Source organism: Cyprinus carpio, chromosome B16, assembly GCF_018340385.1.
Source record: "Cyprinus carpio isolate SPL01 chromosome B16, ASM1834038v1, whole genome shotgun sequence".
NCBI classification, from domain to species: domain Eukaryota; kingdom Metazoa; phylum Chordata; class Actinopteri; order Cypriniformes; family Cyprinidae; genus Cyprinus; species Cyprinus carpio.
Genome location: NC_056612.1, coordinates 25,354,996 through 25,371,031, shown reverse-complemented (window position 1 = coordinate 25,371,031; position 16,036 = coordinate 25,354,996). Strand labels below are relative to the sequence as shown.

The following is a 16,036-nucleotide window of genomic DNA, read 5'->3' as shown; positions in this document are numbered from 1 at the left end:
TGGCACTTTTGTTGTGTAAGTACTAAAAGTATGTAGGTCAAAGCTTACCATCCGTCTTCAGACCAGAAAGACCTCTTTATGCTGAACATTTCAGAAATAATATATTGGGGTAATTAGGGTAAAAGATTTAAATTATTTATCTCTCTTTCTGGTCTGCTCCTGGGAGGCGTGCGTGCGTACTTAATATCGCGAGATTTATTGATTTGCCTGGCTATTCAACAAAGTGGAGTCACGTACTTTGCGTAATCTCTCTCCGTTCGTGTGAGTAGTTGTTACGCCGCTGGCGTATCTGAGTTTTGCGGAAGTGGTATCAAGGGGAATGTAGGGCTGCCAAAGAACGATCAGTTTCTAAAGCTGTACTTGAACATTAATATTATGGGTAAGTTCCGCTTACTTTTACGATATACCATACACCAAACATCGCCGTTTGAGTCTCGATATCGTTCACGCGGCTTTTGGGTCTAGTCGAAGCATTTCGGTGGTTTAAATCGACGCTCGCTAGTGTTTTTTTAACCGTAATTTAGGTTAGTGATAGCGCGCGAGGCATTTCCTGTCAGTTTTTTTCCTCTCGCGAATCATTCAAGAGCGAAAAACGGCTTACGTTCGTTAGAATTTAATCAGTGTTAACCAAATACACTCCTTTATAAAAGTTTTTTTTCTTAATTGTTAAATATAACAGGCACATAATTTACAGTAATACTCATTTTTAGAACACAAGCGAGCTAATGCAGGTTAGCAGCTAATCACAGCCGCTGGAATAATGCAGCTATTTCATTTCTACATTTTGATTACATATTAAATATTTAAACATTTTTGGAGTTTCATTTAAATATGTCATGCAATCTCTATGAGATGTTGTTTAGGGGGATAAGTTACTAGACAGAAAAAGACATGCTGACAGGTTTGAAAAAAAAATCAGTGTTGTTTTGCGGATTGTTATTATAATTGTAATAATAATAATTTAATATAATTATAATAATCTAATTTAAAAGCAGTTAACACTGAATGGGTCGTTTTTATCCCTCCAAAAAGCATCTGTACCTGCTAATGTATGGATTGAGAAACAAATCTGATACTATGCAAAAGCACAAATATTGTTTATTTAAAGCTATTTATTAGTGGTTTGGCGAATAAAAGCAGATAGAAGTGTTTTAAAATGTTATTTCCTTCAGTTAATTCCTTCACATCAAACCAGATGCAGTCTGTCATTCAGGCATGCACTAAAACTGCGGTCAGGCGCTCACATCCTGTAGACAGATCTGTTTTAAACAACTAAGCTTCACCTGGTGTGACTCTGGGTTTGTGTATTTTAATATTTGGCGTTATATTAGTGTTGCCTCTCATCTGTTTGGCTTCTCGTTCTCATTGCATATTCTGACTTCTGAGTGCCGGAGGTTTGTGTATATTGCTCAGACTAATTAAAGTAATACTGTAAAGGGCAGTCATGATATTTATAGCTTAAAGAAACCAAGTTATCATACAGAATAAATGATGCTGGTGACATTAAAGGATGCAGCCGAGTCTAACCACACGTTTTTGGTTCATGACCTCGGATTGTGCTTTCAAGCATCTCATATTCTGCACCATCACTTCTCATGTAGTAGGGTCGCACATTTTGAAACCATCTTGACACTTGTGTGGCTTATGTACAAAATATTGCCTTTGTTTGACTTACCAGTAATTCAGCTGAATCATTTCACATTTTGCTGTCATTTCATGATTCATGCATGCAGTTTTAGCCAGAGTTTGCACACACCTACTCATTCTTTATTATTTCTGTTTACCACATTTTAGTCATCAGTGGGAATTATGTATTGACCAAAAATATTGCGCAAATCAAAGCTATTTGAGCTGCTTCCACGTAGCCTAAGTAAATCTCTAAATCTCATAAATAACAGAACTCATATGTAGGCACAGCTGTCTGTAAAACTAATTTCTTGCATAAGTCTTTAGATGGAAATGGTTTTATGATCATGAGAAATATAAATGCAGTTCTTTATATCACTCCAAGCATATATGCAATATTTTAGTATCTCTGATATTTCACCTGTCATAAAAATAAGAAGTTTTATATTTGATTTATATTTGTTCCTTGTTTTTTTTTTGTGACTTAATGTGAGGAATATTCCACATGTGTTGCCATGTGGAGTTTTTGAGGGTCCTAGATCAGTGGTTTTCTGTTTTTTACTCGATGCCATGGACCCCAAATATGATCATCCTGACGCAACAGAGCCCATGCTAAAATTTAAAAGGTAGCTAAATAGTTTAATGTGTAAAGAACTTTGAAATGATAAATATATGCACAAAATATTAATTGGAATATTTTTAGTTTCTATTTTGTTCTGTTACATTTTTTTCTACTAGTAGTACTGTACTGTTGAATACATTTATTATACCCCCCAAACTTTTACTCTTGACCCCCTGAAACTCCCTTTCAAGCCCCAGTTTTTGAAAACTGCTGTTCTATATAAATGTATTCTTCAGTAGGTGTTTGTATATGTTTGATTTGAGTCACTTGCGTCATTGAGCCTCTGACTTTGTCTCTATCAGTTCAGCTTAAACCTTGTGTTTTATTTTTTTGATTTGCCAGAGCAATTTCAAGCATTTGGAGCCTGTGTGTATGTCATAAATTATTGTGCTTTTTTTCCCCTCCCTCTTTGTCCAAAAATGCTGTTGTATGCTGAACTTTGGACGTGCAAAACTTTTTTACTGACGTCTTCATTTTGCTCCCCATCACCCTCAACCAATACCATGCATTTCTGGGATTCAAATACACAGCAGTAAGTATGACTAATACAGGAAGAATAGAATACAATCACCTTCTGTTTGCTTATTTGAGAGTGCGATTGTGTGTTATTCACTGTGAGCATATACCAGCAAGTTTCTCTGATCAAAAAAAGTGTTTTTCTGTCTGTTTTCAGCAGCTGAAGAATCTGGAGGGATACGTGGGCTTTGCAAGCCTCCCCAACCAAGTGTACAGAAAGTCTGTGAAGCGGGGCTTTGAGTTCACCCTGATGGTTGTGGGTAAGGAAACACATTCTTTGAATGTATTGATTTCGATCTGCTTTGTAACCTTCGGTATGCGGATTGAAAATACCAAACTACGCTCAACGTGTAACTAAGTTAGCAACACATTGCATGTGATGGATTCAGTGTGCGCTGCAGTCATTATGACCACTTGAGGAGCTTCCTGTCTAGTTTTGAATGTTTGCCAGTTTGAGACTACATTCTTGACATTTGGTCTAAACGTTGTTTGGATAACCACACAGGAAGCAGGGGTTGAATGGCAGTGATTTCACATCCTGTTCAACTTGAGTTGTCAGTAAAGAACACCTAAATGGCTGACATTTTTTGAAGGCGTAGCTTTGAAGTTGATTCATTTACATTTAATCAAGTTTGCAGTGATACGGGATCTGTCTTGTTTTTGCTGGAATTTGCTCTGAAAGCTGTGTTTGCTTTGGCTTTGTGTGCAAGCTGCAGTTTTGTACCCGACATCCCCTGCATTTATGAATCTGACCCAGGGACTCGTTGTTGTGCATGCTTGAGTTATTTTCGGTCGCAAGTGAAAGGCATGTTCAATCAAGACATAATCTGTGGTCTTTACAGCTGCAAAATATTGTCTTTGGTAAGACTTTGGTAGATGGTTTAAACTTTTTTGTCGCATAGTATCCCAACATTTAACTGATTTTAATGTCATTAATGAAGTTTTATAGCGCTTTCTCTTGGTTATTTGTAATATAAATTGGCTATGCAGATGGACTTTACCCAGTTGTTCTTGCATTAGTGTTTGGGTATGGAAAAGGGCCAAGTCTGTAATGGTGCCAGTCACTCACCCTGCCAGAAGCAATTTACTCTAGTTAATGTGCTGACCTCACTGCGTGAGACCACACAGATGAATGCCGCGCTCTCTTAGTTCTAACCTTCATCCAGCGCTTATCCGTCACTCTAGTAGTTAAGTCCCGCTGCTTGTGCTCTGTGTTCACACTAATGCTAAACACATAATAATGAAGCATCATCGCAACACTGGAGAGTTATTGAGCTGGTCATATTTGAATTTCCAAAACAATTAGCGGTAAGTACTTAGAATGAAGTTGACATCTTGGCCATTAACGGATTTACTAAAGAACTGGCAAAAAGCTGCTTGTGAGGTTAATTCCACTGTTCTCCCATGGGTTTCTTAGGGTTCTTAGACTGGATGCAAAAAATGCTGTTCCCTCCAGCATTGACGTAATACATTTAGGGGGCGTTCACAGAGGGCATGTCTTTGCATTCCATCTGCACTATTATTTTAATTGTTTGTCTATTTACTCATTCATCAGATGGATGTTTTTGGCCACTGTGTCATGCCATAAATTTCTAATTTTTAAGATTTTAAATGTAATGCTAGATGAGAGTATTAATCAGCCATTAAATTGCCATTTTGAGATTAAGTGCTACATTTTCTCCTCTTTTGTTCTTTCAAAATCTACCAAAATTAGTTTTGTGAAGTAAATATTCGTGAGTAAATATTTTTAAAAAAGATGCAATTTTGTCACAAAATCGTGTATGTATTTATCTGCAGTATATCACCCTGCTTTCTAGATATTGTGTCTGCATTGGCTATTTCAAAGATCATATCTGGATAAAATGCATCTTGAAAGTCCTTGATTTCATATTTGTCTGTACTTAATTATGTTGTTATTGAAATAATATGTCGTCTTCTAGTCCTAGTCGAGCTGTCAAAATTAGTTTTTTGAATATTCATTGAATTAAAAAAAAAAATCCACATTCGTTTATGCATTCGAATTTTAGGTCTGCACACAAAATGCGACGATGATGTAAGTGTCATTGCATTTTAATGCTTTTGTTAGCCTATCCAGTTGAACTCACTAGATGCGGTGCTGCTACGTTGTTCATTCAATATATTGTGGAAAATGAGAGCATCAGTGTGGAGAAGATGTTGTTTACGTTAAAACTGAAACCAAGCCACTCCTACAGAATGCATAATTATCACGTTTTCTAGAGGGACATCTATCAGCGTTGCACTCACGTCTCGCACGAGAGAGCGGATTGTCTAGAAAGCCATGTAAAATTAATGTAAGTTCAAGTTTTAAAAAACATGTCTCAAGACTTTATGGCGTTTTTTCCCATCCCACTGTATCTCATGTTTTTAAATGAAGAAAGTTCGAATTTTGATAATATTTAAGTAGAAAATTCGAATTTAGTTTTTCAGTCATTTTGACAGCCCAAAGTCCTAGACTCCAGTCTTGATAATATATTGATTTTATACAGTTTTATATATTTATTAAATGTTTGGTTAAAAAAAAAAGTAATGTTTTTGAAAGAAGTCTCTTATTCTCATCAAGGCTGCATTTATTTGATCAACAAAAAAAAAAGTCTAAAATATTGCAATTTAAAATAAATTTTCTGCTCAGAAATGTTTTAAAATGTAATTTATTCCTATCACTATTATAAACAATGTTGAAAACAACTCCTTAATATTTTTGTTGAAACTATGATACTTTTATTCAGGGTTTGATGACTTTAAAGTTCAAAAGATCATAAATATTTTGTAACGACGTGAATGTCTTTACTTTCACTATTTTTCTTAATTGCATTAATTTAATGCGTCATTGCTAAATAAAATAATAATAATACATTTAACGGACCCCATTAACTCAAACCTTATTCGTTTGCTCTCTTGGAAGCAGTGGTATTTCCTTCAGTAAATGTATTTTTTGTAGGATGTTGTATCGAATTCGGGTCTCATTTTAACCTCATGTTTCTCTGTATTTTCTGTCCTTTTTTCAGGAGAGTCAGGGTTGGGAAAGTCCACGCTGATAAATTCTCTGTTCCTGACGGATATGTACTCTGGAGAATATCCTGGACCTTCACATAGAATCAAGAAAACAGTTCAGGTATATAGAGTGAAGATTTGTTTCCTAAATGTCAGTAGATGCGGCTTGTTCCTTCTCAGTTGTGCACTGGGAACAGTTTACCTGAATATAACTTTAAAGGTTTTTAAATCATAAGTTCAGGCACGCATTTCCAGGTTCCTATGCCACTATACTTCTTACTTCTCAAGCATACTTAAGTAATACTTCAGTAATAGCTATGCTATGTCCTGCATGTTTGTACTTGTAGCCTTTAAAATGACTGAGTCCAAAGCTTTACACAGCATTTCAGCTTTATGATAATTGTCTTTGCATCAACACCACTAATACCCAGTGGTATGTACACAAAAGTGACCAAGCAGACACAAGCTACTAGTGTTTACACCAGCTATTCGTGAGGTCTTACTTATTTAGCATTTACTAGAGCATATGTTGAGGGCCTCTGTGTAGAAATAGTAATTCAGATGGTCTGTTATCCACAGGTGGAACAGTCTAAAGTGTTGATGAAGGAGGGAGGCGTCCAACTTCTGCTCACGATAGTGGACACTCCAGGATTTGGAGACGCTGTGGACAACAGCAACTGGTGAGAACGATTTCGGTGGATTGCCAGATATAATTATCACAACATGGTTTAATATCAGGTTGCTTGATATAATTAGATGGCTATGTGATTGCGTTTTCATTACTGTGGTGTTGCTTTAAACTGACAGCATGACCTGAATCTCCTGTGTGTTTTCTGCTCCAGCTGGCAGCCGGTCATTGATCACATCGACAGTAAGTTTGAGGATTATCTGAACGCAGAGTCTCGCGTGAACAGACGGCAGATGCCGGACAGCAGAGTGCACTGCTGCCTGTATTTCATCGCACCCTCAGGACATGGGTGAGTGATCGGAGACATGTCCTCCTGCTTTCTTGCTGTTAATTATTCTTTATAATGTCTTAAAAGAAGGAGAAAACTTACCAATGATATGTTGACCTCCCATTTAGCATCACTAATTGAAGTAGTTTCTGTCATAAAGTGCCACAATTCAGAGTTTATTCAGAGTTGTGGTTTAAATTAAACCCTACAATTTGAGGTAGGAATGGTAAGCATTAAATGGATCAAAAATTACATTAAACAATTCTACATTGATACAAAAAAAGTTGATTTTCAAATAATTGTTATTCTTTTGACATTCTATTCAAAAATGAATCCAGAAAAAAGCTGTATCACAGTTTCCACAGAAATATTAAGCAGTTTTCAACACTGATAATAATAAGAAATGTTGATTGAGCAGGAAATCAGCATATTAGAATGATTTCTGAAGGATCATGTGACACTGAAGACTGGAGTAATGATGCTGAAAATTCAGCTTTGCATCACAGGAATAAATTACATTTTAAAATATATTTTCAAATAGGAAAGTTGTTTTAAATTGTAATAATATTTCATAATACTGATTTTAGCTATTAAATAAATGCAGTCTTGTTGAGTGTAAGAGACGGCTTTCAAAAAAATTTTAAAACTTTTTTTTTTTAACTATAATTTTGTGCATAAAATAGGTTGGTTGTATACAAACTAATACTTGTTTTTTTTTTTTTTTTTTTTTTTTTCATTTATCAAACTTCAGTTCATGAATCAGCTTTCCCCTTATGTTTTTGAGTTTTTTTTTTTCCTGCTAAGAGGTCTGATAATAGCTTTCATTGACAAACCGGAGTTGAGGTCACTGAAATTTTCCTCTTAGTCAGTGAAAACATTAGAATGACTGTGTTACTGTAAGCAGCTGTTCTCAGACAATAGTGGATCTGTGTGCAGTTGCAGTGAAGATGGAGGAACGTGTTGCTCTATTCAGTCTTGTGTCCACACAATCATGATGATTATCAGAACTGAAGCGTGGAAGAACGTAAATAGTATGGGTGTTGTTGCATATGATTCAAAACGGAAAACAATTTAGCAGTAAAAGTACAACACACAACCACTAGTTACTTTTTTTTTTCTCTTATAAAACAACGATATTCAAAACAGCAATATTTCATTCAGTAATGTTCAATAAATAATTACAATAATAATAAATTTCTCCCCGAAATAAAATAAACAACATATTAGATTTATTGGTTATTTTATTTCATTTTTTAATATATCCTTTAAATTCTATGGATCATAAGATATTCTATCTTTATAGTTTAGAAGTCCAAATTGAGTTGGACTTCCAAACTACATTATTATCTTTTCTGTAGCAAATGCGAGTGGTTTTTAACTGTGCAAAAGTTCTAAGTATGACCTTAAATATGAACTGTAGGTTCGGTGATTCTTGCATTTGCAAAGACCATTAAAAAGCTATTGAGAGAACCATGATCATTATCATAGTGTTGTGTTGTATGTTTTTCCACCAGACTGAAACCTTTGGACATCGAGTTTATGAAACGGTTGCATGAGAAGGTCAACGTCATCCCACTGATTGCCAAAGCAGATACCCTGACACCCGAAGAGTGCCAACAGTTCAAGAAACAGGTCAGCCGGCTGTAGCCTCCAGTTCTTGTGTGTTAAGTCCTGTCCGTTTACACTCCTGATTAAGAAAAAGGCAAGAAGAGACAGCAGGAGTTCAAGCCTCCGGCACCATGTGTGTCTTGAGCGCTTTGCCATCTGTCAGAGTATTATCTCTGCAGGAACCATGAGCAGGAGCGCAGCATTACCGCCCAGACAGGAAAGATCAGATGAAACGATCTGAGCACATCCACAAATAAATAAACAGAGGATGTTCCTCAACCCTAAACAATCGCTCTTGGTGATCCTCCGGAGGTTATGTGCTGGGCCCGAAGAAATCGCAGAGAGTTTGTGTGATTTTCAAACTCGTTTTTATGTTTCTCTAGATTATGCGAGAAATCCTGGAGCACAAGATCAAAATCTACGAGTTTCCAGAAATGGATGATGAGGAGGAAAACAAGATTGTGAAAACAATCAAAGTAAGAGTTCAACATTTGTGTAACATACAAATTTCCCCAAAACATGCGTAATTTAACGACCAGCAGAATTAAATTGACTGATTTTGCAGTTATATGTTTATGAGCTGTGATATCGTAAATGAGGGCTTTCATTGAATGTTCTGATGGAGGATTTTTGTGTTATACTTTGTACTTCAAACACCTTGTATTGTATTGTACTTTGTATTTCAAAAGGAAAAGTAAGAAATATCCCGTTTTCTATGATCTGTCCTCTTTAAATGCTGTTCATATAGTATAATGAAGTGTAATATAATGATAAAGTTCTGGATCTGTGTCTATGAAGGTGGACAGTACATGTGGTTCACCAGGTGGCTGCACATTGAAAGCCTGCCAAATGTTGCTTTAGCAGCCAGATTCCTTGTACACAGCCATCCATGAGCCACTCTCTCTCTCTCTCTCTCTCTCTCTCTCTCTCTCTCAAGGATCGGTTGCCCCTGGCTGTGGTCGGAAGCAACACTATCATCGAGGTGAATGGCAAGAAGGTTAGAGGAAGGCAGTACCCATGGGGAGTGGCAGAAGGTAGATGCACTTGAAATATCTTTGACACTCAAATACATCTGAAATGTTTCAAGTTGCAGTTTTAATTTCAAACCTGTGATCGTTTTGATTGAGCAGCTAACATTAAAATAACTATAAATGCTTCTATGAGCCTTAGTGAGCATGAGAGACTTCTTTCAAAAACATCTTAAAAAAATCTAACTAACCCCAAACTTTTGAATAGTGTTGTTCCTGGATGTGATTATGTGCTCTAATAAATTATTACATCAGCTAGAAGTGAGGTCAGTCTTGTCTGATTGTCTTTTCTTTCTCCACAGTTGAGAATGGAGACCACTGTGATTTCACACTCTTAAGGAATATGCTCATCAGGTACAAATGGTCACCACAAGTCAAAATACACTGAGTTTGGCTGAAGTCTTGAGGAAATAAACTGTAGAAACACAAAAGCAGTAGCTTTGGGAAAGTGCATGAGACTCCACTTTAGCAATTTGACCACAAGGGTGAATTTTGTCAAATGCATTGATTCAAAAGTGTGCTTCTGCAACATAATTGCCACTTGATTTGATATTTTATATATTTGACCCTGGACTACAAACCAGTCTTAAGCCACTGGGGTATGTTTGTAGCAATAGCCAAAAAAAAAACATTGTATGGGTCAAAATTATTGAATTTTCTTTTATGCCAAAAATCATCAGGATATTAAGTAAAGATCATGTTCCACGAAGATATTTTATACATTTCCTACTGTAAATATATCAAAACTTAATTTTTGATTGGTAATATGCATTGCTAAGAACTTCATTTGGACAACTTTAAAGGTGATTTTCTCAGTATTTAGATTTAGATTTTTTTTTTTTTTTTTTTTTGCATCCTCAGATTCCAGATTTTCAAATAGTTGTATCTCGGACAAATATTGTCTTATACTAACAAACCATACATCAATGGAAAGCTTATTTATTCAGCTTTCAGGTGATGTATAAATCTCAATTTCGAGAAATTGGCCCTTATGACTGGTATTGTGGTCCAGGGTCTCATATCTATTGTGAAGGCACTCATACTTTAGGCATGGCTTTGTGGAGCCAGTGTATAAACATGAACTTGTTTTGTGTCAGAACCCACATGCAGGACCTCAAGGACGTAACAAATAACGTCCATTATGAGAACTACAGAAGCAGGAAGCTTGCGGCTGTTACCTGTAACGGAATTGACAACAACAAAACCAAAGGCCAGCTCACCAAGTAAGATACATTTAGTATCATATCACTGATATTAAATAAACAATTCTGTCTACTTGATCCCAGAACATACACTTCATATCAAATGACAAAGGCCTTTGCCTGCATGGTTTTTCCTGAGATTCGAGATATATACACTATCTTTATATACACTATAAGTGTGAGCGGAAGTGCCTGGAATAATGTAAGACGGGAGATAAGCATCCGTTATATGCAGGGTTACATTCCATACCGGCTCATCGCAGACACTTAAAACACACTCGACTCTGACCTGCGTCATAATTTGTAAATGTAAATTATAACACTCAAGCAACAATGTGTTCCTGGCACTCCACATCTCTGGCGTTGAGTATATAAATCTGAACAGCCATCTGATTAATGGTAGTGTCATATTAGTGTTTACACTTCTAATTTTATACAGTTGAAATAACAAACACACTAACACTTACTCTGAAATTAACTTTAACCTTAATTTTAATGCTGAACATTTGTTAAATATAGCATTTTTTTAAGTGATGCTCAGTTGTCAAACAGCATTGTGATATTTTATGTTGCATCATTTCCTGTTGTCTGGTGTATTGAAGACCACACTGTAAACCTCCATACTTAGATTTGTGGCTGGCCTACTTCTGTTTTTAAAGTCAACATAAAATGCTGTTTGACAGGATAACAGGATAGGATAGTCAGACAGGATATTCACTGGGGGAAAATGTAGAGCAGTACTTTATTTTATCCATTAGGAACTGATTGGATCATTAGAAGTGGATGTTACAGAATGGAGTCGGTTGGTAATATAATATAATACAATATGCATACTATGTAATCTAACATATAATGAAAAAATAGGAAGGGGTTTAACAGTTAATGGGGTCAATTTCGATTTCATGTTAACTCGCTTAAATATATTTTCTGTCAGTACATTTCTCTGGTTTGAGGAGATTTATATTAAAGTGCCCCTATTACGGATTTTTGAAAATGACCTTTCATGCAGTGTGTAACACAGCTCTAAGTAAATGAAAACATCCTGCAAAGTTTTAAATCCGAAAGTGCACTGTGTATAAAGTTATTGTCTCTCAAAGAAAGAGTCGACTCTGAATCAATGAGTCGTTTTTAAAACGTCTGACATCAACATGAAACATTAGCATATTGCTCGCCCACTTCTTGGTCTTTTCACTTGGTCTGAATGAAAATGAAAATTCATTCTTTGTGACTAGGTGCTGCTTTTGGAGAGGTTAGGGTTAGGTTAGGGTTTCCCCGGTAAGGTTGTACACAGGCAGCACTGCCAAATGCTGCTTTATCAGTTATTACAGGCATGATGTAATGAAAATGAGACCAATCGACCAATCACCGCAGATTAGCATCATGCAAAGGAGGGGTTTGAAAAAATTAATCATTGAGCGAATCGTTCGTGAGTCGTTGAGCAAATCAGGTAAAAAAAAAATGCATACTATAAGACAATGTGAAAGTGTTTTTTGACCTTGCATGAATGTCAACATGTTGTTGGGGACTCCCAAAACCAAAATATGAACCTTTCATAACCCATAATAGGGGCATTTTAAGATATCCCTTCACAGTTTGCTATGCTCGCTAACCCTTAATTTAAGAAGGCAGACTCTTAACACAAGCACGATTGCACACATGCATGAGCACGCGCTCACAGACACGTTTGTGGTCACGCCATGCAGCTTCCAATAGTCGACAGTCACCTCTAACCTAAAATATCGTTTTTGCAGGAAACCACATTGAAAGCGTTATATTCCAGACTAGTATTTCCTCTCATCTGCTTTCTGTTGACACATTATTTTGCTCTTTATTGCACAGTATGATTTGTAGCATGCTAAGTGTGTGTGTTTTTGTCTTTTAGAGTTGACACGGTTGAAGGCATGTAAGTGGTCATTTACATTTTTCCAAATTCCTGTGTTGTACAGATCCTCTCTTCCTCTGGGAACGGTGTCTTGCGGTGTCTGTTATCTCCCTCTTTTTCCACCAGTTCCATGTGTGATTTTTCCCGGGGAGTTATAGACCTTGTGGCAGCAACCCAGTTGAACTGGTTAGATTAGAGGAGGTCAAACCCTTCCATAGATTCATGATGTGAAGTATCCAGGAGTATATACTACTGTTTGTCTATGAGTGGGAGAAAAAAAAAAAGATTCACGGGTGCATTGCCATTTTTACTCCGACTTTGATTCACAAAAATGGTTGTATTGAATTCAAATCCGTTCTGCTCATTTTTTTCATTCAAAATATGAATTGTTTACATATTAAATGATCTATTATTTAAATATTTAATCACTAATATTTATTAAATTAAAAACATGTATATATTTTTATTTATTTATTTTTGCTAATATATGTCAGTATATTAGTGTTAGTATTAGTTTTAATTTCAATAACCCTGATTGGGATGCATCATTAATGAATCATTTTGGACTGAATCAACATCGTATTATGAGTCCCACCGTCTTTGCATATGCTCCTGTCAAACCTCTTCGCAGCTTTCCTGCGCCACTCACTAACTTGATCAGCAAAATGCTTTTGCTATTAACAGCTTTCAGGTTCCTCTGGGACCAGGATGTTTGTTCGTTTGATGTTCTTCCTCCTTTTTCTCTGCCTTAGGCAAGACTGGCCATGGTAAGCCATGAGTGTTTAGTTGCCAGAGGTGTTAAGAGGGAGCGATTGGTCACGGGTGTCACCTTGAGCTCATCTTTGTGATAAGGAGTGGGCAACGAGGGCTTTGTTTGTCCACTCTTCCATCTCCTCTTGTCTTGTGAAGATGCACAGGGATGCGTTGCTCTAGGGGAAACTGTGGGATGTGCTCTCATGATTGTATATTGCATGTGTCAATACTAGGAGCCCTATTGCCCAGATGGAGGAGGAGAGAAGGGAGCATGTGGCCAAAATGAAGAAGATGGAGATGGAGATGGAGCAGGTGTTTGAGATGAAAGTCAAGGAGAAGATCCAGAAGCTGAAAGATTCAGAGGCAGAGGTACTGACAGCACAATTCCTCAATATGTCCTAAAATTGATTAGGTGATAAAACTAAAAGAATAACATCTTTATATAAATATCATTTATTTTATTTTATTCTGAACCATAGTTTGGACCACATAGCCGTTGCAGATTCCAAAAATATGTAAAACAGTAAGAATACAGAATAAAAATAATGATGTTGTTTACACTGGTTTTTACTAAATCAACACAATGATAATTGATCATACTTCATTTATATTTACTATATGCACATTTCCACACCAGGGCTATTATAGTTAAACTAAAACCATAAAAAAACTGAATAAAATGAACGAAATGATTTTAAGATTTATTTATTTTTTCCATTTTATTTAGTTTTAATTGATGTACTAAAATAAATGGAAGTAAATTAATTAAAACTGTGGATTAAAAAAAAAGAAAGAAAGAAAAAAGACAAATGTACTAAAAAATAAAATGAATAAAAATGATTCCAGGCATATTATACTTTATAGGATTTTTTAAAATATTAAGACAGAAAAATTTAAAAATAAAAACTTATTCATAATAAGAATTAACTATAATAGTATCTCAGTGATACTGAAACACACAGGTTTGAAATGCTTCTTTGCTCCTTTAGTTAAATTCTACAATCTGTGTCAGCTGTCTGCTTAGTGTGCTTGTTTGTCAGGAAGTAACAGAGCCTGACCTCTTGTTTGTGTGTGGCTTTTGCAGCTGCAGCGGCGTCATGAGCAGATGAAGAAGAACCTGGAGGCTCAGCATAAGGAGCTGGAGGAGAGAAGACGTCAGTTTGAGGAGGAGAGATCCACCTGGGAGACCCAGCAGCGTATCCTGGAGCAGCAGAAAATGTACATCATCCGAAAAATTAAACCATATATAATATTTTTAAATAATATATTGAATATATGATATCATTTTTGTATTTTCCTTTTTTTTTAAGACCCTTCTGAATTTCTAAAATAATGCATCCCTGCTCAGAGCAGTTTTTATGTATGTATTTATTTATTTATTTTTATTAATGTTTTGTTTTTCTCCCCCACAGGACTTTGGACAAGAATAAGAAGAAAGGGAAGATCTTTTAAAATTGTTAATGATGACCAGGTTGTTCTCATTGGCCAACCCCCCCGACCTGATATCTGTGTAGCCTTCAGACTTCAGAGGTCTGACGGAGGCGTTCAAGCTGTCCGTGGACTTCGGCTAAAGCGTTTACCTTCGTGAAACTCAGTCTTAGGCGAGCCAAACCCATACCAATCTAAACAAAATCTATAATGAATTCACTTACCAGCTGATGTCTACACTTATATTGGCAAAAATGTCTGAACTATATTTTGGTGATAAATTGTTTACTCGTTAACTGAATAACAAGAACCTCTATAACAGAAGTGTGACTGTGCTCTATTTTCCCTGGATGAAGAATCCCATGTAACGTGGCCAAATTATACAACTGTAAATGCACAAGTGACATCCAGGGACGGGCAAACGTATTATTTGCTCTTTTGGCTTACAATTTAGTTTTTCTCTTATTGCAGAAGTGTTTCCAAAGTATAATGTCTGTCTAGTCAGTATCCTTTGACCACCTCCTATAACTTCATTAATGTTATTTCAGTTATTTTTATATATATATAAATATGTATACGTACTCCAAGACAGCTAACGTAATATTTTTTGTATGTTTCTTAATACTCAGCAGACAGGTGTCTTAATTCATGGACAGGAACAGTCGTGCTCATGACGGAGAGGTTTCAACATGTTTGTCTGTAAGCTCACCTCTGCTGTACAGTATTTCAGCTGTTAGGACACGAGTCCAAAGCAATTTTTGTTTCGTTTCTTATGTTAAGTTCTGCGTCTCTGTATTTTTAATTTTATTTTTCATTTGTATTGTACAGTCTCTTAATAAACTTGTGACGATACAGGGTGCTCATTTAGACTTCTGGAAGATCTCAAATAGTGTTGCAAGACTGGAAACCGCCATGTTTTGATATTTTAAATGAACATTCAAATCTACAAAAAAATCTGCCTACAACGTTTTTGTACAAGAGACAATGATCATAATATTGAAATGATTTTGTTACAGGGCAGTCGTCACACTTTATCCCCTTGTATCACATTAAAAGTAGTGTTACTCAATATTTAATCATTAAAATGTGTTATGCTTGTATTAATAATGAATGTTTCCCAATAAGGTTTTACAGTTATAATGCAGTAATACATTGAACCTTCAAAATAATTAATGCTTAAAGTTTAGAAAGTAAAAGTGGGACCAACATTATAATTCTAAATGAATTAAGTGATAAACAGTCTTTGACTTGGTACTTTAATAAAATAATACGTGTTACATATTTTAAAAGTCTAGCAAATTGAATTACATTTTTGTTACAAATTTAATTATTTTTCTCAGTGGCATCTGTCATCTTTTTACTTTTAACCAACAAATGCATTACAATTTTAAAGAGCCAATGAA

General features: G+C 35.8%; 1 protein-coding gene across 3 annotated transcripts; it reads left to right on the top strand.

The window, feature by feature from the left end:
* Positions 1-227: 227 nt before the first annotated feature.
* Positions 228-15,485, top strand: LOC109070978 (septin-7-like). 3 transcript variants are annotated; one of them, XM_042741712.1, is made up of 15 exons: positions 228-379; positions 993-994; positions 2,922-3,024; positions 5,791-5,897; positions 6,356-6,456; positions 6,619-6,753; positions 8,247-8,364; positions 8,724-8,816; positions 9,278-9,374; positions 9,671-9,722; positions 10,466-10,591; positions 12,453-12,473; positions 13,439-13,574; positions 14,290-14,423; positions 14,618-15,485. In XM_042741712.1, exons 1-15 carry the CDS (start codon positions 376-378, stop codon positions 14,655-14,657), a joined length of 1,269 nt encoding a protein of 422 aa, XP_042597646.1. In that variant the 5' UTR covers positions 228-375; the 3' UTR covers positions 14,658-15,485. The 3 variants fall into 3 exon arrangements, with proteins under 3 accessions (XP_042597646.1, XP_042597647.1, XP_042597648.1); XM_042741713.1 differs by lacking the exon at positions 12,453-12,473; XM_042741714.1 differs by lacking the exon at positions 993-994 and having other exon boundaries at positions 236-379.
* The last annotated feature ends 551 nt before the right edge of the window (positions 15,486-16,036 follow it).